Consider the following 26,708-nt stretch of genomic DNA (forward strand, 5'->3'; position numbering starts at 1 on the left):
CACAGTTTACTACAATGTATTTAACACCGTCAATAAGAGTCCTAACCAGAAACCTCAAAATACAATCTAACGAAGGTTAAGGGAACAGGTGGACTCGACCAACCCTTCCCACTTTGTTACTGCAATATGGTCAACATGAACCTATATACGAGCCTCATGCTGCCTTTCCTACCAAATCCCATTAGGAAACCTAGTTATGGAGATATAGTAAATTTAAAACAAATGGTGCCAAAGAACAAAACACCAATCATGGGTATCTGGTTGGATAATACCAGGTCAGAGTCAAAAGCTAAGGCCAGCTGTGGTGGAGCTTAGAAAAAGTAAAAGTTGTGCACTGAGGTCTCATTGTTGCAGATGGTGTGCTGTGAGACGTCTGGCCTGGTGAAGGTTTTAGACTTAGAAGTTTTTTGGAGCTCAGATTTCCTCAGTGGGGTAAGGCTGCAGGCTGTAACCGAAGAGGGCTCCACAAGGCTATTGCCTGTTTCGGGAGATCCACTGAATGTTATTTGCTGCTGCGAAGAATAATGTATTGGGAGATAAGGTAAGGTCAAACCCACCTGCAATGTACCCTTGGTGGATCGACTTGGAGTCCCCCCATGGGTTCTCATAGCATACTGTTTTAGAAAAATTCCTAAGTCTCAACATTTTAGTGTTAGGCAGTAGGAGTACACTCTAAATCCAAGGGTCCACAAGAAGTGAAGAAGCGGCTCTATCAACTTTTTCCAGAATTTTCTCTAATGCAGCCATGAAAAAAGCAGAGATCATATGATACAGCACAGCTGCTGTTAAAATACTCCGCAAACTGTCGACCATGAGTAAACAGGGTGGTTGGACTATATTAGACATGTCTTTGATTAGGACCTTGGGATATATGTTAAAAGGTTGCTTGCTCTCATTCAAGAGCCATATATTTTTAAATTGTAGGCATAGCAGTCTGATAGAATTCCGATGCCCAATATCTTTTATTTTTACAACACCACAATTTATCTAGTTTTTCTAAGAAGCTAACTTTGCCAGTTTTTCTTCATTGGTTACGTGTATGATTAAACTTGAGATTTGATGTTTTTCAGTTGGATGTCTTAATAGCCAGTCATGGGCCAAACTTATACTTTTTAAATATGCACTTGAGGTTTGTAGTGATTAGATTGCTTCAATTCGAGGGGCAAATTATGCTCTGAATCCTTCAGATTGTACTTTTTCATGAATTGCAAGGAAACCAAGATGATGCTGTCCCACATTACTTAAAAATGTCTGTAATGATCCAAATTTTCCAGAACATGGTTGATTGAGTTTATCCTAGTTCTCTTTATGGAGCGTTTAGTTTGAGCTATGTTGTTTTAATTTTTTTAAATTTGAAGTGTATTAATTTTTGGGTAGTTTTTTTCATTTCCTTGTTGACTGCTTACTGTGTGCTCTTCTAGCTGAACTGATTTCTATTTCACCTGTATCTTTCTATGGTGCATTCATAATATATTTAATGGTACATATTAGAACTGTCAGTTTGTCTTCCACCAAATGTTTCGCCTTCCTTCTCCATTTTTTTTGCTGATATCATTTTTGCAAGCCCAAGGACTTTACTACTGCTGATCTGTGCTAAAGTGCGCCTGCTCACTCCTTAAAACATGGTAATATTGACTTATCCCCACTTGGCACATTTAATTTACATTTAAGTCCCTACAATAGTTGTTCTACATGTACCACTGCCCTGTAAATTAAATGCTACTAGTGGGCTTGCCCCACGTATTGTGCTACTCACTAAAGTAACCTCTTAAAAAATGTCTGGGGTCTGCCTTTGCAGCCTATGTGCAGTTTTAAACTGCCATTTTGACTTGACTTGGCACAATAAACCTTTTGCCAGACCAAACCTTCTTTTTTAATGCTTAAAACTCACCGCAAGGATAGACCCTAGACAGCCTATAGTGCGGAGGATTTAAAAAGTGGGACATGTAATTTGAAATTAACATGCTCTGATAATGAAAGTCTCTTAAATTCCTTTTTCACTACTTACACTCCTACCTATCCCATAGGATAATGCTGGAGTTACCTTATTACATTTAATAAGCTGTAACCTTCAAATGGGAGCAGGTAACCATTTCATGTTTGATGTATTTTGAATTGTAATGAAAAATCCTAACTTGTGGTGAAGTTGAATTTTAAATGACAATTTTGAAAATGCCACTTTTAGAATGTTACAAAAACTAAAGGGGGCAAAGGACAGGGGGCAGGTAGGGCCGTAATATTAATCGATCACACAAAAGGAACCTGACTCCTTCAAACCTTTTACTCTTTTTGCGTTAAAGCAACATTCAAACGACTACCTTTTTTGTTTGAATGGATTATTTATTTAACAATTCCTTTTAGAAATTCAATTATTTTTTATAAAAAATGCAAATGCATGAAAAGTGGAGAAACGCTTAATTTTCAATGACCTCAAACAATACATCAGACTTGTACATAAAACGATTCACTGCGTTGGCATTTGATTTTGACACGGAGGAATTGTGAATTAACACGCTGTATTCTTTGAGGGAGTGGAGTTGAAAACTATTCCCCGTTTAAACGCATAAATTAGTTCCCTGTGTTAGGTACTTCCCTTGGCTCAAAATAGAGGATAGCGACAAGGTTGCTTATTCGCCAAGTGTCATGATGCAAATATAATGTTTGTTCTTCAGAAATATTGTATGTAGTGATGTTTGATTTCATTGTTTTTCATTGAATGTTTTCAGTGAATCGTTTTATGTATTAGTCTGATGTATTATTTGATGTAATTGAAAATTAAGTGTTTCCCCACTTTTCATGCATTTGAATTTTGATAAAAAATAATTGAATTTCTAAAAGGAATGGTTAAATAAATCCATTCAAACCATAAAGGTAGTCGTTTGAAAGTTGCTCTAAAGCAAAGAGAGTAAAAGGTTTGAAGGAGTCAGGTTCCTTTTGTGTATTCGATTATTTTTAGAATGTTCACATTTTCTTGCATTAGCCCTTTAGTACTTGTAGCCTGTCTCTGGGGCACATGACTCGTGTAGCTGACAGTTGGACTCTAGGTATTCCTCCTAGACAGCCACACCCAATAGAGAGCTTATATGTTCATGAATGGGCCATCTCTGGCAGAATGGGAGGGCAGAGCTGAGCATAGCCCTACTTACACTGGAATAAGCTGTGTCCGGCCTCCACACAAACCTGTAGTCGTCTACAGACAGGACAGAGAAGGCAGGATGCCTGGGGACTTTAAAGTCAAACCTCTAGAAGCTTCCCGACCGCTTCAAAAGCACAACTGGGTATACCTATTGGACCTCAGACCCTCAACCCTTCAGTACACTTCTGGACCTGTGGATACTCTGCCATGAAGGACTGCAGTGCTGCTGAAAGGACTGCCCTGCTGTGCTGACCTGCTGCCCTCTTGCCTGGGTGAGAAGGACTGGACCTGCAGCCGTTGAACCCTGTACCCCAAAGTGCTCCAGGGGCTAGTTGTCTGGCCTCCTGACTTGAGCCTCAGGGACAGAAGGCTCCAACAACCTTTCACCCAGTACCTGGACTGTGCAATCTGTGAGTCTTCCCTGCCAAGTGGTGCCACCCCAGTCCTGGACCTTTGGAAGTGGACCTAAGGTACTCTGCCAGCCTTGGGATTCAGGGGAACGGACGCATCTCTTATGCTGTGTGCCACAACCCTGAGCAGAACCGATGCATTGTTGCTCCTACATGGATAAGAATCATCGAAGAAAACCTGCATCACAGCCTGTCGCCTCATTAGAATTGCCACTGTGTAATGTTTACTCGAAGCAGGCCCTCGCATTCCTGGTTGACGGCAGCCTTGGCGCCGCTAGACTCAGTATCGCAGCCTTGCAGCTGCTCAGAACCAGCACATCACCTTGACTGTGCGACGCATCCTTGACCCTAGACTTTGCATCTCAAGACCCCATCAACAGGATCCTCTGCGACTATGCAGGACCTCTCACCGCAGCATTACCGCAACTCAGAACTGATGCATCGCTTTAGCTGCAAGACGCATCTTTGATACAGACCTGCGCAACGCTCCTCAAACCAGGATTTAAGGTACTTTGTTTAGCTGACCTAACTGGGTCCCGGTAGCTGGCCCATGCTCCTTCGCGGTCGGCCTGAACTAGTGACTTTCCTGGTCCAGAGCAACCAAATGTTCACAGTTTCTCTAAACTGGTGTGGGACCCTTTTGAGTTGTTTTTACAGTGTTACAGTTTGAAGTGTTGCTCAAATACTTTACATATTGCGTCTGAATTACACCTGGCTGCTCTATGCCAAGCTCCCAAGGGCTGAGCACAGGTTAATTTAGAGTTTGCTTGTGACTTCACCCTGAAAAGAATTGTGGTTGCTGCTTGAGATGAGGAGTTTGATTGTGTGTATGAACATGAGTATACTCATTTGGCAATAAAATAAGACGAACAATATCTTATAGAAATTGTAACATTTGTATTATGAGTTTCACTTAAACATAGTGAACTGGAATTTTCTTTCCTTGTGAAACTGGCTACCTTCAGATGTATATATTTTCATCCGATAGTACATGTGAATGCCTGTCATCAAAAACTTCACTATAAAGGAAGGCTCTCAAACCTTTTGGTCATGTCCCTAGTGGGCTCCGCAGGCGGCTGTGATTGGGACACTTGGGGAGAGCCAGAGCATTCAATAAGTCATTATAAATTTAGTGATGTTGAATATAAGTGAGAAGGTCAAAATAAAACAGTCAAACGTGGACTGCCAAAGACAGTCAAATCAATGAAAGGTTTGATAAACTCTGCAATACAGAGAGTAGGTTTATTCTTGATCAATATTCTTGTACATTTCTGCAACTAATTTGAAGAAGAATATTTTAGTGTGAATAAATAGCATTGACTATAATACACATTTCTTTTTCTTTTCATAAGGTACTCTTTTGCTATGCCCAAGTTCTTTAACATGAAGTCTAAAGATAGCTGCTTGACAGAGAGGTCGCCTCTGCTGAAATGTACTTTTGCAGATAGAGGGTGAGTCACATTTAAGCCAACCTGTAGTTCTTTTCACTTCTACCTAACACACTTTGCTAAATTACTTATTGCCTAGGCATTTTGTTTTTTCTCCTTTGTCAGACCTGCCAACTTCTAAAGTCTTCATCGTGAGAGGAGAAAGCCATGGAGGGGTTTGGGTATGGAAAAGGGGAGGGACCTTAAGCACATTACTCTCTAACCAGAGGCACTTCTACCTTCCCACCCCCCCCCCAAAAAAAAAAAAAATTAACTTCTGAGCTGAGCTGAGCTGGAAACGTACTCTGTGCAGGGGATTCCGGCTTACCTTATGTCACACTATATGAGATCTGCCCTTTGTGTGATCTGCATTGGCACTGTGTGTGTTAGCAGGGCTGCTTTCTGTTGGATAGCCATATATCATGGTAGGGTAAGTTTAGTTGCAAGAAGTCACTTATTTGTTAGTGAAAAATGTGCTTTGAGGTTTACACAGGTATTATGTTAAAGTTATGTTATTCACAGTGTTATTATGACATTGCCTGCAATGGAACACATTTAGTGTTTTTCATACATCTATTTTGAGGCCTGATTGTTAAAAGTGAGCATCTTATTACAACTTGGGTCATTTGCCAGGATAGAAGTGTCTTTCCCCATTTACAGGATCAGGAATGAAGAAAATGTACCCTTACACATGGGATTTGGGAATATGCATGTCTTGTTGTGAACTGTAAAGGTTTCTGTGCCCACTGGCCAGGGTCACCCTGATGAAAAATCAAAATTCCCTTAAAGTTACTCTTTGACTGATTGTGTGATGGATTGACCGATCAGATTAATTATTCTTTAGAGATGCAACTGCACTTAAGGTACAACAAAGTTAAACACTGTAAATTTATAAAGAACATTATGACTTGCGGCAATTTTTTAAATAAAAAAACTAGTGTAAACTAGTAACCAAATGCTAGAAAAATAAAAAATAAAACTTAGTGTTCCAATTAACACCTGCATGTATAGAGAAAAAAAATTGGAACATCTTGGACTACAATGTAAACTGGAACTCTGGTGAGTTCAATTTACAAGTGCACATGGTTAGGTAGAGTTGGGGGCTAGGACCAGTCAAATGTTAGCTTCATGATAAGTGTTGGAGTGAAAATCAGTCCAACAAGACAAGTCTAAAGTCTTCACAGAAGGAGAGTTTTTCAGCATCAGATAAGTAAGCAGGAGCTTTTAAGAAAGGCAAACTATTAAGACAAACGCTCTTGCTAGTAGAATGGGCCATTTGAATAGTGATTTGGGGTGGGAGTAGGTCAGTTTCTGATGTCCTATTTACGATGGTGTGGCCCGTTTATTGGTCATGCGGGGCTTGATAAGGAAGACATTCTCCCATTCTGAGCAATCTTGCTTCAAAAGTCTATATGGGGAAGAACTCAGTGTGGTTCATGTCCATTTACAATCATACACCCAATGAGTGCTCTTCGTTCTTATAATTTGCCCAGAAGCCTTTCTCCACCGGTCGAGTCTCATAGGGGTTCCCACGTTTGCCTGTGATTCTCAGCATCTCTTTAGCTCCTTTATTTAACATCTTTAAAGATGCACAAGTAGACGTGGAGTCATACCAATGACACGTGCACATCAAATGGCACAAGACAGAGTGATTTTTAAAGTCCTCCAAGATCAGCTTCTAGATTTTGAATCCGAGGCAGTGTATTTCCCTACAATAAAATGGCACCAAAACTGAGCTTGTACTGATTGGTGTGAATGGTCACTTTAAATTTACCTGTCTTCCATTCCCAAGTTATTTGTTCAATGTATCTTGTTGGCCAAATGGATGAAAAATATAGGCTTTCAGCTAGATGCTGAAATGAGATAGTGTGCTCAGAAATGGTCAATTTTCTCTAATTGTTTTACCAACTGAACAAGGTTAACCTTGTTATGCTCTGGTTGTCTCACTCACATAGGATCATGGTAATCTGAGTTGTAGAAGTTTGAGAATCAACGTATAATAGTTTTTATGCTTGCCTCCAAGCCTGAGAAATCCAATGGCAGTCTTCTTAATTGGCAGTCTTCTGGATTGCTAGTATGTGTGAAAAAGAAAACGTATATCAGATAAGTACACAAATTAACTGACTTCTTGATGGTAGATAGAATTGCTTATATGTGGATGCATTATGTTCAACTGCACCAATAACTCTGCTCCCAAACATCTAGAGAGCAAAATATCCATTACTCTCTTTAGAACACAAGGAGCTCCAACTTCTCATGGTAATTCCGCAAGTACAACTTGAGGGGAGGGAGGGCTCTCTCTCTCGCTCTCTGTGCAATGGCTCATCCCAAGGAGTCACTTCGTGTGAAGTTGGAGCATCTTTGTATGATTTAAGAAATGATTAAAATCTCACTTTATAAAGGTGATTCTAGATGACTGATGCTAAAAAGACCCATTGGGAAGTGTGTGCGGTATACATCTTCCCCCAGTCTGTTCACCTTACAGGTTTTGTTGGAGCATGCTCATGCTCTTGGACTACTGCTGAGTGCTGCACCTGAGAAAGGCTATAGGGCCCTGCGTTGCAATCACAACAGCTCTTTTATTTTCCAGATAAACATCAGTTCTTTTCCCTTCTGGATCCTCAGAACAACATGATTCACTTAACCAGTATAATTACTGTTATGTGGTACTTGAGTGTTTGCAGTATTACTACATAGATTGTTAGGAGTCTTCAGGATTGGGTCTTTCTAACTCACTTTTCTACGGTATCCTTGAGATCGCCACGGTTCCCAAAAAGGTACACAAACTTCCTCCTCACGTTCAAGATCACAGGGCCACTTCTCTGTAGGTTACTGACTTTTCTGCCTTCAGACCCAACAAATCCCCCATACCAAACCCTAGATGCGGTTTGTATCTTTAAGTCCCTTTCACTGCTGTGTGGTCCACAGAAGCCTGAGAGTTAGTTTCTGGTCAGGGTACTCACTGACAGAGGCCTTTCATGAAGATCAAACCAAATCTCTCACTGGGCTAGTGTTCCTATCCCCAAACCTTTAAAGCCCTCCAAACACACACCTTGCACTACAACAAACATTTACAAAACATCTCTTCCCCCTAATCAGTATGAAGTCAGTGAGTCCAGCGGTACCTCACTGTTGAAGGTACTCCCAAAGCACATCCTGCCTCTGTCATGCCCTACATGATGGACAGACTGTCTTTAGTCATCCCATGGGATGGGTATGCTATTCTGAGTGGGAGTTCAAATGTTTTCCCCTTAGTGGTGTGAGAAACATTGGTGTGATGTCTAATTATTTCAGATACTGAGGTGGTATGATACATACACTTTCAAACAATCTGTACAAGATTTATCCTGATTTTGTTAAGGAATTCAGTTCCAAAATATGAATGTTGCCAGTATAGATAAATTATTGGGAATATTTTAGAAAAAGCTACACTCCTAGCTGATAGGCAATTGATGGGTACCATATAGTCCAAGTCAGAAGGCATACGACGTTAAGCTAAGGAAAATAATATGCACTTTATCTAAGACATTGTAACATATTTGCTCCTAGGACAGGAGGCCCTGATGTGTTGTGTGAGGTCTTCCAGGATTTAGGATAATGGTATGAGAAGGTGTTGCCACCTGCTCTTGTGTATTTGTGGGGTGTGTTCTAGTAAGAGTCTGCAGAACAGAGGTGTCTGGAAGGTTGGTGATAATTAATGCACCTTTTCAGGTAGGCAGGGTTTGTGTTGTGGAGTGCTTTGCAGGTGTGGGTGAGGAGTTTGCAATGTGCACACTTGTGTTGCAGGAGCCAGTGAAGTTCCTTAAGGTGTGGTGTAATGTGAGCTATATGTGGGATATTGAGGACTAGTCAGGCTGCTGTGTTCTGGACAGTCTGAAGTCTTCTTACAAGCTGGTTGGTTATCCCTGCTTACAGTGTGTTCTCTAGTCTGTTGGTGATGAGAACTTAGGTAATTGTTTTCCTTATGTTATCTGGTAGCCACTTGAAGATTTTCTTCAGCATCCTCAAGATGTTGAAGCAGGGCTAAGCAACTGCGTTGATTTGGACGGACATGTCCAGTTTGTTGTCTATTATGATTCTGAAGGTTAGTTGCTTGGGAGCTAGGGATGGGGTGGTTCCGAGGTTGGTGGACCACCGGGTTGAGCCCCAAGGCGAGGAGCGTTTCCAGAAGGGCACCACTTTGGTCTTATTTGAGTTTAGTTTGAGGCGTTTAGATTTAATCTAGATGTCCACTTTGGTCATGCATGCAATAAACTTGTTCCTAGTGTTGTTGTTTTAACTGAGAGGAACAGTATTAGTTGCATATTGTCGGTCTACGTTAGGATGTTTGTGAGTCTGAATAACGTCAGCCAGTGGAGTCATGTAGATGTTGAAGAGCATCGGGTTGAGAGAGGAGCCCTGCAGGACTCTGCAGAGGAGTTTGTGTGCTCAGAGGAGTAGGGAGGCATGTTGATAATTTGGGTTCTTCCGGTGAGGAAGGTGCAGTTTCACTCAAGGGCATGCCCCTAGATGTCTGCTTCATGAAGTCCGACCAGGATGGGAAGGGAGACGATGTTTAAGGCTGCTGATAGGTGTATAAGGGTGAGGGCTGTGGTTCCCCCTTTCCTATTGAGGATCTTCGTATGCCATCCGTTGCTGATATGAAGGCAGTTTCCGTGCTGTGGTTCGGTCTAAATCCTGATTGTGTGGCTTCCAGAAGCTGGTGATTAACTAGGTGATTGGAGAAGTGTGTATTGATGTTTTTTTCCAAGACTATGGTTAGGTAAGGAAGGAGAGAAATTGGTCGATAGTTGGAGAGTTTGGGCGTGTCGGCCGAGGGCTTGTTTAGGCAGGCATTGACTGCTGCATGGTTCTGGGAAAGAGGCTATACTGATGGAGGAGTTAAGGATGGGCGTGAGGGCCTTGCTGATGGGGATCACTCCTTTGTTGAAGGTGTGATGGGGGCAGGTTTTCTCTGTGCTGGTGGTGTTCCATGTGGTGATTGTGTTGTCTCAGTCACTGCGAAAACCCTTGTTAGAGTCTGTAATCTGATTGTGGAGTAAAATTGCTGTATATAGTTGTGATGAGAAATTGGGTTGTTGGTTGAGGGAGTTGGGAGTCCTTCTCTAGCAACAGCCACAATCCTTTTCATGGTGAATGACAAAATGTCACTAAATTAACCTAAGCTTAATCCTCTTCTAGCTTGGCGCAAAAGCAGTCAGGCTCAACTTGGTGGCAGTGTGTGAAATATTTATGCAACGCTCAAATAGTAATAGAGTGAAAACACAACTCAACAAACATTCCACATAAATTCGAAAATTAGAGTACAATATAATAAAGTATTGGAGACCAAACTATAAAAATTCAATCAGTAGATCTGGAGATGTGCAATTTTAAAGAATTAGATAGGAGTGGGGCTAAAAGGCACAAAGCGCCAACTGAGGTAATCTGGTAATGCTGGACCGGTACAAATTCACAAGTTCATACTGACAGCGATGTAGAGTACTCCAGGCACCGTACCATGTTTGGCCCACTAAGAATTGTACCTTGTATCCTTGGTGCGCAGTCTGTGTGGTGTTGCTTTGTGAGGTTTCGTGTCATCCGCATTGGTTCCGATGAAGCTAAGGAGTGAGGCTTTGCATCGCTCTGTGTCTGTTACAATGAGCTGTGCAGTGAAGCTTTGCGGGAATTTGCGTTGCTCTGCATATATTCTGATGAGGCTGTCAGCTATGCAACAAAGATTTGCAGGACTTTGTGTCGCTTGGTGTAAATTCTGACGATGCTTGCAGTTGTACTGCGAGACTTTGTGAGGCTTCGTGCTGCTTTGTGTCTGATTTAGTGCAACCTTGAGTTAGGCCAGGAGGAGCACTCTGGTGCCAGCCAAGGGCACGGGACTTGAGGGAGCACCACTTGGGGATCAGGAACTGACCTGTTGAGGCCAGCAGGGCTCAAACAGGTCCAATTGCAGGTGCAGTGCAGCAGGTGAGCTGAGCAACTGCAGGGAGTTCTCTGGAGCTTGTTGTGTCCCTGTAGCTCAGAGCAGGAGGTCAGCCAGCTGACCTTTTGGAGTCACTCAGGTAGTCTAGGAGGAAGGAAGCATGTCCAGCCTTCCTTCTCAGACAGCAGGACAGGCTTTGGGCAGCATGACAGTGGTCGGCCAGCATGGCAGGCCTCCTTCTGTAGCATCCACAGGTTCAGGAGTATACTGAAGAGCGGGTCCGAGGGTTCTATTTTTATACTGGATTCCAGCTTTGAAGTAGAAAAAATGTCTGGAGTTCTTTCCCCCACAGAAGTGTCTGGAAGTTCTGCCTCCCTTCCCTGGCCCTAGCCTATCTGGGACACAATAGACTAATGTGAAGTTCTTTGGGTGTGAGTTGAGGCAGGGTCTTTGAAGTGCAAGTAGGGCTGGGCATAACTCCGCCCCCAGTCTTGCTTGAAAGGCCCATTCGGCCAACACCTAGTCCCTCTATTGTGTGGCTGTCTGGGAGGAATACACAAAGGCCAACTACATCTAGTCATGTGTCTCAGGAGAAAGACTGCAGGCTCCAAATTGATAGGGCAAGAAAATGCCAAATTTCTAAAAGTGTCAATTTCAGAATTGTGACTCAAAATCCAGCTTTACCATTAAAGAGGATTTTAAGCTACAATCTCATAGACACCAAACATTATAGTTCTACATGCTCCCAAACAAAAGTTATCACTTATTAATTGTAATGGGGGACCCAATGTCATCCAATCTGAGAGGTAGGCCTCACAGTAGTGGAAAACTAATTTGGGTTTTCCCCTACCAGGTCATGTAAAACTTAAAAGTACATGGACAACTTTTTAAACACAATGCACTATTCCCTTTGGACTGTTTAGGGCCTACCCTAGGGGTGACTTATATATATTAGAAGGAGTTTTAGGTTTGTCATAGGGGTTATTTTGCCAAGTCACATTGGCAGTTTAAAACCAAAACACAAGCTGCAGTGGCAGACCTGAGATGTTTAAATGACTACTTAATATAAGTGCTGCAGGTCCACTAGTGGCATTTATTTTACATGCCTTGCATACATATAGTGCCAGTTTACTAGGGACTTAAAAGTAAATTAAATGTGGCAATTGGGTGTAAGCTAGTTTTTCCATGTGTAAAGGAGAGTGCACAAGTACTTCGGCATTGGTTAGCAGAGGTAAAGTGTGCAGAGTGCTAAGGCCATATCTACAAAACAGAAATGTTCAAGGCAAAAGGTTTGGGGTGACCCTGTAGAGAGGTCCAGGTCAAACAATCTTACTGCAAAAGAAGTTCGAAAGCTCCTAACTCAGATCTTGGGTTGGGTAAATGTTGCCGGAGGCAGCTGTGGGCGTGGTGAAATCCTTTATCAGTTCTACTAGGACCTTCCTCTTAGTTTCTTGGATTAGCTGGTGGTACTTTCTCTGGGCGAATTTCAAAGTATCTTTTTCCACTTCCTGTTTGCTGGTTCCCCATTTCTGTTCCAGTTGTTTTCAGTGTTGCTTGGTCATTCTGAGTAGGGGTGGGCAGAATATTCTGTTTCGCCTGTGTTATTGGCGGAATTTGGCGACTCCACATAACTCTTGTAATGCAGAGTTCCAGCCAAATTCCTCCAATAGACACGCGGCAGAATTTCTTTCTCGTGCAAGGCTCCAGAACGGTAATTTGGCAAGCGAGATTTCCGGTCACTAGGAGGACATCCTGTGAGATTTTTAGAACTGGCAGTCATGATCATTCATGGTCAGAAGGCTGTTGTTGGAGTAGAAAATCCGCTTGAGCAGCAGAAAAATCTACTTTAAGAGATGCGCCCTCTGGCGCACTGCTTGGTGCAGTTCACGCTGATGATTCAACATGAAACGTGCTTCTGGTGCTAAATCACAGCGATATGTGCATGTTTTCTGCCCATTGTTTGAACTCCGCAGAATCTCGCAGAGTTTTTATTTAACTTCATGGAATTCCGGAGTCAAATTATGCGAATACCATCCATCCTTAATTCTGAGGTCTTCCATGTACCAGCTGGCTTATAGTTTTTGATGTGTGGCTTTGTTTCTTGAAGGCCAGGGTGCCAGTGCAGGTGGTGAACCACATGTTGAAATTTCGGGTGTCGCATGCTAGGCGGCCAATGGGGTCCAGTTTGCTCTGGTTGAGTGGACAACAAATCTGCCTTTGTAAGGTTGTTCCAGTGTCGGTGTGCTGAGCCCCCTGTGGGTGTTATGCATTGATGGGTGTTGATTGTTAAACTGACAATGGTGTTATTGGTCCAGGTGACAGACCTGGGTGTGTCGAATGAGATGATGTTGAGGAATGTGAATGCTGGATTTAGGATGTGCCCAACCCCATGTGTTTGCTCCGTGATGAGTTGGGTTAGTCCCAGGTTTCCAAGGCTGTCAAGGAGCGCAGCTAAGTTTGGGTCAGTCTGGTCTTTTGAATGGAAATTGAGTTCTCTTAGTAAGATAACTGCACTGGAGACTAGGCCAAGTAGGGCGATGAAGTCCGTAATGTTGCTAGTGAAGCTGGCTCAAAGGGCGATAGACCAACATTTGCTGTGATTTGTATTTAAAAGTTGAGTGTTCCATGTAGTTTGTTCCAGCTACTGTGGAGGCTGTGCATTTGAGGGTCTCCTTATACACAGTGGTAATTCTTCCTCCAGGTCTGTTTAGGTGGTCATGCCTGGTGATCTTATATCTGGCAGGGATGGCAGCATTCCTCTGTGGCATGTTTGCTGAGCGAACCGATGCGAAGGACCATGCATGATATTTGTGTGTGAGGAGCGTGTGTGTTTGTTGGTTGTGGTTCGAGTAGGTGTTGTGGGTATGTTCTTGTGGATGTTGGAGTTGCCGCAGCGGTGGTACAGGTGAAGTGACAGAAGGATGGATGAATGAATGAATTAACATTTCTAAAGCGCGTGGTTACCCAGGGGCATCCCAGTGCTGTGGCGCCATTTATGCTGTGAGGAGATCAGTGAAAGAGAAAAGCCTTCAGTAGTTTTCTGAACTTGAGATAATTAGGTTCAGAGCGTACGTGGAGGGCAGACTATTCCACAGCCTAGATGTGTTATATGTGAATCGTCTACCTCCACTACGTGAGCGCTTAATCTTTGGAACTAAGATTAAGCCCTTGTTCTCCGATCTAAGGGCTCTGTTGGGTCGATAGGGTTGAATCCAGGGACGAATCAGAAGCGAGCTATTTCCAGAGAGTGCCTTATGTGTAATACACAGAGCCTTAATTGAATTCTTTCCTGGACAGGAAGCCAGTGCAAGGTGGCAAGAGAGGATTTCTCTGAGGAGCGTCTAGGAATATTCAGCAGCATACGGGCCGTGCAATTCTGTACCGTTTAAAGTCTTTTGGTGGTGGCCTGTGGGATTCCCAGGTAGACGACATCAAAGGGTTAGTTACAAAAAATGCACAGAAAACACACCTTCAAAAATATTAGTTTTTTAAAGACGAGAACCCTCACTCACCAAGATGGTGACATGCTTCATCATTGGGTCCCCTCTTGCACACAGTGTCCGCAAGGTACACTGTGTGGGCTTCTACTCTCCCTTAGGAGAGGAGCTGAGGTGTTTTGAAACTCCAATGTGAGTATGTGAATGGGGGGCAGAGTGCAAATAATAACAAAAGTGATTTAAAACCAACTCTCTAAGGCGAAAAATTATTTATTGGCTCTCCCTTAGGGATGGATCTTAAAATAAGGAGTGTGACGATAGGGATAAGATGTTTCCTATCTGACTAGGTCAGGTCAACATGTTTCTGCCAAACCGAGGTAAATTCATGGCATTCATCAGGACCAATGTCTTGTCACTCTGCTTAAAAATGATAAAAATAAAAACCATACTTATAATTCGTAGGTGTGGAGAGACCAACATCAGTTTGGTCTTCTTACTGTAACACAAGAAAAAACACACTTTAATATCTTAAATTGTATCTTATACCTAACGTGTCTCTCACCCAGTGTATGTGGAATCAGTGCCAAATAACACCCCAGTGACGCAAAACACCAAACAATGATGAAAAAAATATATATATATAATTCTCACCATAAAGCAGATCAATACCTGCCAATACCTTTTATTGGTCCTTATGTTAAGCGGGTATCTAAAAGTGTAAGAAACACAAAAGTATACTACTTATCACCATGATCAAACACAGCATATTACCAATGTGGCAACTCAATATAGCAACATACTGCACATAAAATCAAAATGACTTCCAGTATGGGCGTTGTCCAAAGTATACAAGGAATAGAGGAGCACAACAGAACAAAACGAGTGAAAAATCCTCTTCTCGTTCACTCAAAAGAGACAGCACCTCTTTCTTTTCGATTTTTGTTGGTGTCCCCTCTTTTGTAAGCGATCAATAAATCAACAAATGTTAACATATTCCTGCAATTCTTTTCGTCACACAGAGGGCATATACACCTCTCACGTGTATAGTTCCCCACTCTGTTACTCCCCAGACAATCAAGCGAACCACAGCCGAGTGTTAATCCCCAAACAATTAAGCAAACCACAACCGAGTGTTAAGCCCGTTTTACTGGCTATGAGACACTCGTGTAATAGATCGTAAACTCCGAGGTCACCATCTCTGACACAGGGGTCTATAAAAATAAACATATAGCTCACCAGGTTACACCGCCAACTTCTCCCAAATGGAGCCGACGACGTCTGCTGTAAAGCCCTTCTCTTAAATATTGATTTCCTGGGTCCCGGCCGTGTAACCCGGAAGTGTACCAAATTGCTTCCGGTTGCACGAGCCTCTTCGTTCAGAATAGCCGTAACAAAACAAAATGGACTGATTCAACCATCGTAACTAACAGGTGCATGTATATGTATACTTCTTTGCGATCCCTGTCTAAACTTAGGCGCTCGCCTTGATACCTCTATATTAATAGAAAACTACTTTCGGGAAGCAAAACCTGGAAACAGTACTCAGCTCAGCTGCATCAAATGTATTCTGGGATATGAAGTTAGCAGGTTTATTACTACATCTATTTGTGTAATTAGAAGGGGAGGACCCACGTTCAGGTTTAACTTTCTGTCTACCAGTATAAACACATCCGTTCCATGAAGAATGCATCGCCTGATCACATGCCATCAAAGCACATATAATGAGAAGTTACTCGTCTCATATCTAATATGAAGACTTCTTAGACTCAAAAAGGCACAAAAAGGAGATATTTTTCATAGTTATCATACGAATCTACGGTTCACAAAGGTGTTATGGGGCAGGAAATTATCGAGATATGTAGACTTAAAGGGGCAATATATATGGGATATACCGCAGCCATGTGAAGAAACAGCAACATGTGGAACATTTTAGATAGGACAAATGATTGTCAAAATCTCAGAGTTATAATGTATTCCACGGTATGTCTTCATTCAAACCATTAATATGGCTTTTCAAGCGAAACACCCACCTTTGTTCCCTAAGTAACAGAACTCTCTCCAAAGGACCCATATTGACATGGTATTTAGGTTTATCAATAATAACCCATGTAAAATCATCTTCCGTGTGTAACTTGTCAACAAAGTGTCTAGTCATGCAGGTGTTAGTTTTTTTACATCGGAACGCACTCCGATGTTCAATCATTCTTTGTTTGACCTTCCTAGTGGTCATTCCAATATATACCAGTAGGCATGGACAGGTGATCATATAAATGACCCCACTAGTGTTACAGTTGGTATGTGTATGTAATGTCCAAGGTGTTTCAAGACCTAGGTCAAGCTGTGTCACTTTACGAGTAAAAGGGCAAACGGAACATGTGCCACACGGGAAATGTCCTACCACTGGTGTTGCACCCCATATGGTCGGCTGACTTTTATCTCGTGTATCAGTTCTGGGTCTAGTGTGTACTAGCATATCTCTTAAATTGCTACTCCGCTTGAAAGCAAAAAGAGGTCTTTCCAGGGACAAATTACCTGTATTCAAGATATGCCAAGCTTTATTAACAGCTCTTTTGACATTGTTGGATTGATCATGAAAAGTGGTGACACAGACCATCCTTTTGTTCTCAGGTCTAGTATAGGATTCCAACAGAGCCTCCCGATGATTATTACGTGCTCTCTTGTTGGCACCATGTACTAATTTACTCGGATAGTTACAAGATATTAGTTCATCAGTCAAATTCTTAGCATGTAGTTTGTATCTTGCTATTTCACTACAATTCCTTCGTAATCTCAAGAATTGACCTACAGGCAGATTATTCAGGAGTGCACGAGGATGAAAGCTATGAAAACTCAACAATGAATTTCGCGCCATAGGTTTCTGATACAGTTCAGTCTGGATTTTACCATATTTGGGATATAGTCGCAAATCCAGAAATGAAAGAGTGTTGTTGCTGGATTCACCAGTGAATTTCAGATTGCGATCTCGTGTATTCAGCCACATGGAAAACGCATCTAGAGAACACTGGTCACCTTCCCAGATGACCAGGATATCATCTATGTATCGTTTCCACAATTTCAATTGGTGTGAAAAGGGATTGTTAATATCAAAAATAGTACTGGTCTCAAAATGATACATATAAAGATTGGCCATACTGGGAGCACAGGTACTCCCCATAGAAGTGCCAGTCGTTTGCCAATATAGTTTCCCTTCAAAGCTGAAAAAATTCTCTTTCAGAGCCAGCCTGGCACACTGCATCACAAAGGTGTTTGGTGTCTGATCATCACGTGGATGACTCTCTAACAGGAGTGCAATGATTTGTAAGGTGTCATCCTGTGGAATGTTTGTATATAATGACTCTACGTCATACGATGCCATCAAAGACGTAGCCGGATCAAAAGAGACTGTGTCCAGAAGAGACAGAGCATGCTTAGTGTCCTGTATATAGGATCGCAAAGAAGTATACATATACATGCACCTGTTAGTTACGATGGTTGAATCAGTCCATTTCGTTTTGTTACGGCTATTCTGAACGAAGAGGCTCGTGCAACCGGAAGCAATTTGGTACACTTCCGGGTTACACGGCCGGGACCCAGGAAATCAATATTTAAGAGAAGGGCTTTACAGCAGACGTCGTCGGCTCCATTTGGGAGAAGTTGGCGGTGTAACCTGGTGAGCTATATGTTTATTTTTATAGACCCCTGTGTCAGAGATGGTGACCTCGGAGTTTACGATCTATTACACGAGTGTCTCATAGCCAGTAAAACGGGCTTAACACTCGGTTGTGGTTTGCTTAATTGTTTGGGGATTAACACTCGGCTGTGGTTCGCTTGATTGTCTGGGGAGTAACAGAGTGGGGAACTATACACGTGAGAGGTGTATATGCCCTCTGTGTGACGAAAAGAATTGCAGGAATATGTTAACATTTGTTGATTTATTGATCGCTTACAAAAGAGGGGACACCAACAAAAATCGAAAAGAAAGAGGTGCTGTCTCTTTTGAGTGAACGAGAAGAGGATTTTTCACTCGTTTTGTTCTGTTGTGCTCCTCTATTCCTTGTATACTTTGGACAACGCCCATACTGGAAGTCATTTTGATTTTATGTGCAGTATGTTGCTATATTGAGTTGCCACATTGGTAATATGCTGTGTTTGATCATGGTGATAAGTAGTATACTTTTGTGTTTCTTACACTTTTAGATACCCGCTTAACATAAGGACCAATAAAAGGTATTGGCAGGTATTGATCTGCTTTATGGTGAGAATTATATATATATATTTTTTTCATCATTGTTTGGTGTTTTGCGTCACTGGGGTGTTATTTGGCACTGATTCCACATACACTGGGTGAGAGACACGTTAGGTATAAGATACAATTTAAGATATTAAAGTGTGTTTTTTCTTGTGTTACAGTAAGAAGACCAAACTGATGTTGGTCTCTCCACACCTACGAATTATAAGTATGGTTTTTATTTTTATCATTTTTAAGCAGAGTGACAAGACATTGGTCCTGATGAATGCCATGAATTTACCTCGGTTTGGCAGAAACATGTTGACCTGACCTAGTCAGATAGGAAACATCTTATCCCTATCGTCACACTCCTTATTTTAAGATCCATCCCTAAGGGAGAGCCAATAAATAATTTTTCGCCTTAGAGAGTTGGTTTTAAATCACTTTTGTTATTATTTGCACTCTGCCCCCCATTCACATACTCACATTGGAGTTTCAAAACACCTCAGCTCCTCTCCTAAGGGAGAGTAGAAGCCCACACAGTGTACCTTGCGGACACTGTGTGCAAGAGGGGACCCAATGATGAAGCATGTCACCATCTTGGTGAGTGAGGGTTCTCGTCTTTAAAAAACTAATATTTTTGAAGGTGTGTTTTCTGTGCATTTTTTGTAACTAACCCTTTGATATCCTCCCCACTACGGTATATTTATGTGAGTCGAGTTATAGGAGTTATACCGTGTGTGGTTCAATTCTCCTCTTTGACCTTGTTGTGAGATACACACATTCCCAGGTAGACAGCATTAGCATAGTCCAGTCTTGATAGAAAGAGAGCTTGGACTAGCAGCCGTCTAGCAGCCAAGGGCAGCAGAGGGAGTATCCTTTTAATCATTCTTAGAAGGCCATAGCAGCTAGCTGCTACTTTTCGTGCTTGTTCCTTGAAGTCAAGGTTGCAGTCAAGCCAGACCCCCAGGCTTTTGAGTTTTATTTTTTGGGACAGGGGGTGGACCTAGGCAACCAGGCCAGAGAGGGTTTAAATTTAGAGGAGCCGATTTCCCCAGGAGCATGAGTTTGGTCTTTGATCCATTAAGTTTTAAAAATGAATTATTCATCCAATTAAAAACCTTTTCAAGGCAGGAGGCTAGATCAGGACCGTGTTGGTTATGTTGCTTCATGGAGGCCACTAACTGAGTATTGTCAGCATATGTGACGATCTGTACACCAAATGGGCATACAGTTTCTGCCAGTGAGCTCATGTATATGTTGAACATGGTGGGGCTTAGGGAGGATCCCTGTGGAACCCCACGTCAGAGGTATTTGTTTCGAGGAGGCTTCATCCTCAAAGACTGTAAAGACCCTATTTTGAAGGAAGGACTGTAGCCATTTTAATGCTAATCCGGTCACTCCAGTCTCTCTTAGTCCTTGGATCATCAGATGGTGATTTACCGCAGGGCCGCACAGCCTCCGTTATCAAGGATCTTCCTAGTTTCCTCTACTACGGCAAGAAGGGCAGTTTCTGTGCCCTGTTGAGATCTGAATGCTGTCTGAGTGGGATGAAGACAATTATTTTTTTCTAAGAAGGCAGATAGAATCAAATTAGTGTGCTTTTCCGCTAATTTGCTCAATCCAGGCAATAGAAATGGGCCGATAGTTTGCCCAATCTTCTGGATCAAGATTAGGTTTCTTCAGGAGTGCTTTGATCCTGGCGTGTTTCCATAGGGAAGGCATGATCCCTGTCTTGAGTGATGTATCACATCAAGTATAACGGGTGATACAACCTCTGAGATCTGATGAAGAATGGTAGGGGGAGCGGGGTCTAGGGGGAACCTGATTTTAGCTCTCTCAGGAACCCTTGCAAGGTGGTAAGATCAAGGGGCGCAAATTCCTCCAGCAAGGCCTGGGCTTTCGCTGTAGTTGTCTGGTGATGAAAAGGTTTGTTGATCTATAATTTGAGGGAATGTTTTATAAATGGCTTGTATTTTTCCAGAGAAAAAATCTATTTGATTGCACCGCAATTGGACATTGTCTGAGGCAATAGGGGGGGTAGGGGGGTGAGAAGGGATTTGGCAATTTTAAACATTTTACAAGGGGAAATTGCTGCTAAAGTAATTTGTTCTTGGTAATAGAGGGCTTGAGCATATTTTGTGTATTTCGATTTTATGTATTTTGATAGCCTCTCTATATTTGGCTTTCCTGGACGTGGAGAAATCTTTCCTCCAGCTTTTCATATTTTTTACATGACTGTTTCAGTTAATGTAGTTTCTGGGAGTACCAGGGATTTTTTTTTCCTCCAACCTTTTCTGAAATCTCTTTCCTTGGGAGGACTCTGTTAAATGATAACTCAAGCCAGTTATTGAAGTTATCATTTGCGACATTGGGGTTTGAGTGAGAGTGGATTAGGGTCTTTTAGATTGCCTAACCAGGCGTCTAAGGGGAGTTTCGACCACTTGCGAGTCAGTTTAGTGGTTCTTGTAGCAGGTGAGATGGGGTCAGGTAGAACCAAATTGAACGGGAGTAAAAAAATGGTCAGATCAGGGTAGGGGAATGGAGTTACCTACCAATAGGTTATGTATATTTGAAAATATAGGGTCAAGTAAGTGACCTTTAATATGAGTAGGTCCATCCACTTTTAGGGTAAGTTGAAACATTGCCAGTTCGTCTATAAGTTCTAGGGAGGAGGCAGATTGAACATCATCAAAGTGCAAATTAAAATCTCCCAGAATTGTAAAATTGGGGGAGGAACTAGCAAAGTTTGCTACAAGATCGGGTAGGTATTTATTAAAAATGCCAGAAGGACCTGGGGGCCGGTAGACTAAGATCCCTGGGAAGGTATAGGTAGGTGATAAGTTAATTATAAAAGTCATGCTTTCACAATCGGGAATGGGATTTATCGTTGTCCGGCATATAAAATTGTCTTTGTAAATTATAACTAAACTGCCTCCGCGACCTAGATTTCGGTCAAGCCTCTGAATTGCATAATTTGGAGGGAGGGCTTGGACGATAGCATAATCTGTCTCATTATTTAACCAAGTCTCTGTTAAAAACAAAACATCTGGGTTCATCTCTTCTAGGAGTACTTAGATTTCAGCAGAGTGCTTCGGAAGTGAGCGGCAATTAAGTAAAAGCATCATGATCTGTTTTTTGTCAGCAGTGTCTGCCAAAGGTTGAAAGGTGGGTTGGAATTTAAATTTACAGTGTGTGCATTGCGTGCTGGTGCTATATGGCATCATAATGTGACCACGCTTACTGTTTACCTCTCTTCTAAGAGAGTAGAGTTGTTCTGAGTTATATGAAAGTCTCTCCCTCACTGAACCTGCAGGGGTTCCTGCCCCTGGCCCTGTTTGGGTGCGAACGGGCGCAGGTTAAAGCTCTCTCCATGATGAGATGTGGCATGCCAGCAAAGTTTGGTGCAATGCACGGGGTTCAGAGCGTGTAGGAGATCAGCAGGGTAGTGGTTGGTTGGAAGACCAGGGTTTCTGGTGCCGGGTGCAGTCTGAACACAGATGGGCACAGAACATCTTTCCTTTAGCTTGCCTGCTGCGCGCTTCCATGCTCTGCCCGCTGTTAAGTAGGTCCTGGGGAGGGGAGCAAAGGGGGCTGTGGACGGGAATGAAGAGGAACATGGTCGGCAGGAGAGTGGGAAGGTGAGAATTGTGAGAATAAAGTAAGGAGTGGGGGTGCAGAGTCGAAGATACACATGGCAGAAATCCTCGTTACCAGATAAAGGTGTTAAAGGGGATGAGAATGATGTCAGTCCATGCTAGGTGCTAATGCAATCCCATTCTCTGAGTAGCTCTGGTGATCAGTCAAATGTAAACCCTGCAGTCCATCTATCCTGGGTAGCCTGGGAGTCTCCCACTAAGGCCTGCTACTTATTGTGCTGTCTGCCATGCAATAGACTTTATCTGTCTCATGACTAGGGCAGATGATGCAAGAACTTAAGAGGCATTCTTGCTGAAATGTGAAGAGGTCTTGAGTCTGTAGCATGCACTGATTTTTACCTATCCTGGCCTGATCCCTTTCCAGTTTTATTCTAAGCAATTCTTTTGTAGATTCTGCAGGGCCTCACTGGGGAGCTTTAATGTAGTGCCTGAAACATATGGAGAATTTTCTTTCAAGTGGATATTTTAAATGCCACAATTTTACCCAGCTAGGAGAGTGTGTGAGATTTCCATCTTTTCAATTCTCTGTTGTCCTATTTGTATATAAAATCTGTTGTATATTTGACTACCAAGGATGCTTTTTAATGAAAGATGCACACTGACTCTTCAGACAGAACAGGAAGGCGCACAAATGTCTGGTTTGGCAGCACATGCAAAGGTGAGAAAAGTGGAGACTATGGTGAAGCCAATATTTCGGTAAAAGAACCAAGATGCTTTGAACTGATATGGCCACCAAGCCTATTGAGGATCACCATTTCACTGCATTTATCAACGCTTGCCATTCCTATCAAGGCCTTCATTCTGCTACAGGTTATCTTGATATTTGTTTTTATTGATTTTTTATTTATTAATTCCAAACAAAAATAATCAGACATAATCAGGATACTAGGTCTAACAGGGGCGCATCTTATCAATAACTGGCTCTGGCTTCTCCCAAATACAAAGCGCTTGTCCACATCCTACAGGTCTTATGTACCATCCCTCAAAGTAATAGCTCCAGTGTGCACCTAGGTTGTTGAAAAGTAAACATAGTAGGAGCGGCCAGCAAGCAATAATCAACATACAAGTGGTACCTGAGCCGCGCCCTGTAAGAAAACTATCATTAACAACAACAGGGGCAGCCCTGTACACCTGTACCAGGGGCAATCAATATTTTGTCCAAACAACGGTTCAAGGTATTATGAAAATATCAATTTCACACACAATCAATAACAGTAGATTAAAATTTTGAAAGAATGAAAAACTGTATATATTTAGAAAGTGAATAGAGAAAAAGAAAAGCCCATATAGGAAATAATAGAAAAATGTAAAATTCATCAATATATAGATAAAACCACGCTCAGAAATATATACTGGTACATATAATTGTTGTACAATACAAAACCAGACAGGTGGCAGACAGAGGGGATTACATAGCACAGGAAGTTCAGAGCAACACTGAAACAACAACAGACAAGATGATGCGTCCTTCTTTAATCATGGCCGCAATTGCGTCGATGGCGTTTTGACCTTTGTATGATTAAATGGTCATCATCAACACATAAATTTAACTGCGCGTCCAAGAAAATTTCCAAATGCAGAAAGAACAATTGTGACATGCACAGATTAGATTGCACCTCACCAATGCCTCGAGGAAGCTAAAAGAATTCTAAGTGCAGAAGTGAAGAGTTGTGAACTTACACAACTTATAATGATACAATCATTTCCCCAGTGGCTGCATGAATTAATCTGGCAAAGCTGACCACGTGCGGGGAGAACAAATCTCCTATGTGCTTCACTCAGACGTGATTGCAAAACGTCTCTCACGCAGCGTTAAAATTGTTTGGACTAAATACTGTAAGAAAACTAGGCAAACTAGGCAAGTCAAAGAGAGAAAAAAAAAGAGAAAAAAAACATACAAAACCCCTCTCCATCCCTTACGCCTCCCCACTCCCTGGCATGTCACACAAAGCAAATGTTTACACTAACATCAGGGTGCAATACAACAGTTCACAATGCACGTATTATACGATGTAGACCAGAAAGTTCTGCGGCGTCAAGGATATTTACAATTGGGGATGCAGGAAACCTAGCGAGCCAGATACGGTAAAATACAGTCATCAGGGTGGAACAGCTAGATCTCCATCTGTGGAGCCCACATCCAGATCAGCATCCGGGGCCTTCAGTAAGACCATCAATGCCTCCCAAGCCCTCGCAGCCTCCATTGCTTTTTCACTTTTCGCGCGGCTAGCAAGTTGAAGTCTGCTAATGCCCTCGCAATCCGCCCACTTAAGGAAGTCAACTTTCCACCTCTGAATACTTGGGCCTCGCTTGGATTTCCAGTGTATTGTAGTATTTCTTTTGGCCAATATAAGACCCAAATCTAAAACTTTACTAGTGATCTTGTTTTTAGATGTGTGGGGGAACCAGTGCAGCAGGTAAGGGCCTATAGCAGGTTCTATCTCATGCTCGGTAAAGTCACACAATAGCGTCACCACCTTCTCCCAATACGTCCCAAGCTGGGGGCAAGCACACATCATGTGGTGGAAATCCGCATCCTCCGTGTTACATCGTGGGCATAGGGCTGTGTGTGTACCGAAGTATGTATTAATCTTGGCTGGGGAGAGGTAAGCTCTGTGTAATATAATAAAATGGACCAGCTGGAACCGGGCATTCCTAGTGCTTTTCCATGCCAGCTCAACCAGTTCGGCCCAAACCTTCTCAGGGATCTCCTCGCCTAAGTCCTCCTCCCACTTCTGTCGCAATACAGACAACGGAGTCAGTGCCTCGCGCGTCATGCGCCTATAGAGACAGGTAACTGCCTTGAAGGTACCTGCTGCTAGTACTACATACTGACCAGCCACAGAAGTCCGCGGCTCAGCCAGCCCTTCTCTTCAGTGCTTTTGGATGGCCGCAACAAGGGCCGAATGAAGCAGAAAGTCCCAGCGAGGCAGATCGTATCTATCCTGCAAGGCATCGAAGGGAAGGAGGGTGCCATCCTCATATAGGTCCCCTAAAGTAGTCAGGCTCCTCTCCCCCCAGGCCGTCAGTGCAATCCAGTTGCCCCCATGTGGTAGAACAGTGCACATAGTTAGGGGATCTCAGGTGTGTACGCACGCGCAATCTGCGCCCTCCTCTGACTTCTATTCCAACACAGCCGAAACGTCCGTTGTTCACTAGTAAGTACTTTGGGATGCAATGGCAATTGCAAAATAATACGAGATAACACCTGTCCTGTGACCCCCCCCCCCGTTCATCTGGCCCCCGAAACTCCTGCGCTACTGCTTGGGTAAGCCACTGTAATTGGGCCACTAAATAATACATCTCGAAGTCGGGCACCACCAGACCACTGTCCGCTTTCGGTCTCATTAGAGTTTTCAGCGCCAGCCTTCGCCTGCCAGTAGCCCAGAGAAACTACAGGTTATCTTGATGCACTAATATGGTCTGGGGAAATCTTATTGCACTAGCTTTGGGTCTCCTCCCACCCTTGTGTGGTGTTAGATACCCTTCCACAGCCTTCATTCTGTGGTCTGCGGTATCTGGGTCTAGTAATACCACCTGGAGAAATCCCAATAACTACAGGGTTTGTGCTATTTTTGCCAGTGAGGTAATAACTCCCCATTCTGAGTTTGATTGGTCGGTGTATAATACAGTAATACCACATGTTAGCACTTGTTCCGGACTGCAAAACTCAGAATATTGCAGTTTTTACTAACCGATTTTATCATGCGTACTTGGGGAAGTTTCTGCTAAGAAAAAACTAGTTTGAATGAATTTTGTGGACAATTTGAAATTTCGACTCAGGAAACAAAAAACCTGTTTCACCAGAGTTGGAACTGGTGCTGCATTGAAGTTGAGACTCGGGGTTTCAAACTTAACCTTGAACTGCTATGCGTCTTAAAATATATTTTTTTGCCCTAACTCTTTAACAAATGCCCCGTCTTGGCACTACATATCTGGATTTTGATATCTCCACATAGGTGATGCATCTTTGTTGCAACATTGACCAAAAGAGCCATTTCAATCCCATGCTTTTTTAATACCATGGTTTTGTGGATCAGGAGAGACCAGAACTCTATCTGTTGGTGGGAGTTGTGCATCAGTGATGTAACAAAAAATAACAGCCCCAAAAAGTTTGTGTTGTGACCCTGAGATTCATGCATCACACAATTATGAAAAACCAATAACTTGTAGTTAGGCCTTTTGAGGGTGATCAGTGGAAGTGTGTTTATAAATATTGTTGTCTAGTTACTAAATCTACACTCATTTAATCCTCCAGCCGTTCCGGGGTTCTTCACGATTAGATTTCCTTTACCATAGAGGCCATGATCCTCTGATGAATCTTTCTCCACAGATAGGAGGGGTGGAAATTAGGGTGACTCTACTCCGTTATCTGTCCAATGAGGACCAATAATTGACAGCCAACTCACAAATTAAAAAATCCAATTCAGATGCACCATTCTCTAAACCATACGATAGATGTAAAGAATAGCAACTGGAAGTCCCAACCTCCTA

General features: G+C 42.6%; 1 protein-coding gene across 2 annotated transcripts in view; it reads left to right on the top strand.

Annotated features, from left to right (window-relative positions):
* The window catches only part of OCA2 (OCA2 melanosomal transmembrane protein), a 1,032,003-nt gene that overhangs the window by 226,662 nt on the left and 778,633 nt on the right, over positions 1 to 26,708 (top strand). For both annotated transcript variants that reach the window (XM_085622873.1, XM_085622872.1), the window contains one exon: positions 4,899 to 4,997. In XM_085622873.1, coding sequence (XP_085478999.1) covers positions 4,899 to 4,997 — 99 coding nt within the window. The remainder of the gene's footprint in view (positions 1 to 4,898; positions 4,998 to 26,708) is intronic.

The sequence above is a fragment of the Triturus cristatus genome, chromosome 8 (assembly GCF_964204655.1).
Source record: "Triturus cristatus chromosome 8, aTriCri1.1, whole genome shotgun sequence".
Lineage (NCBI taxonomy): Eukaryota > Metazoa > Chordata > Amphibia > Caudata > Salamandridae > Triturus > Triturus cristatus.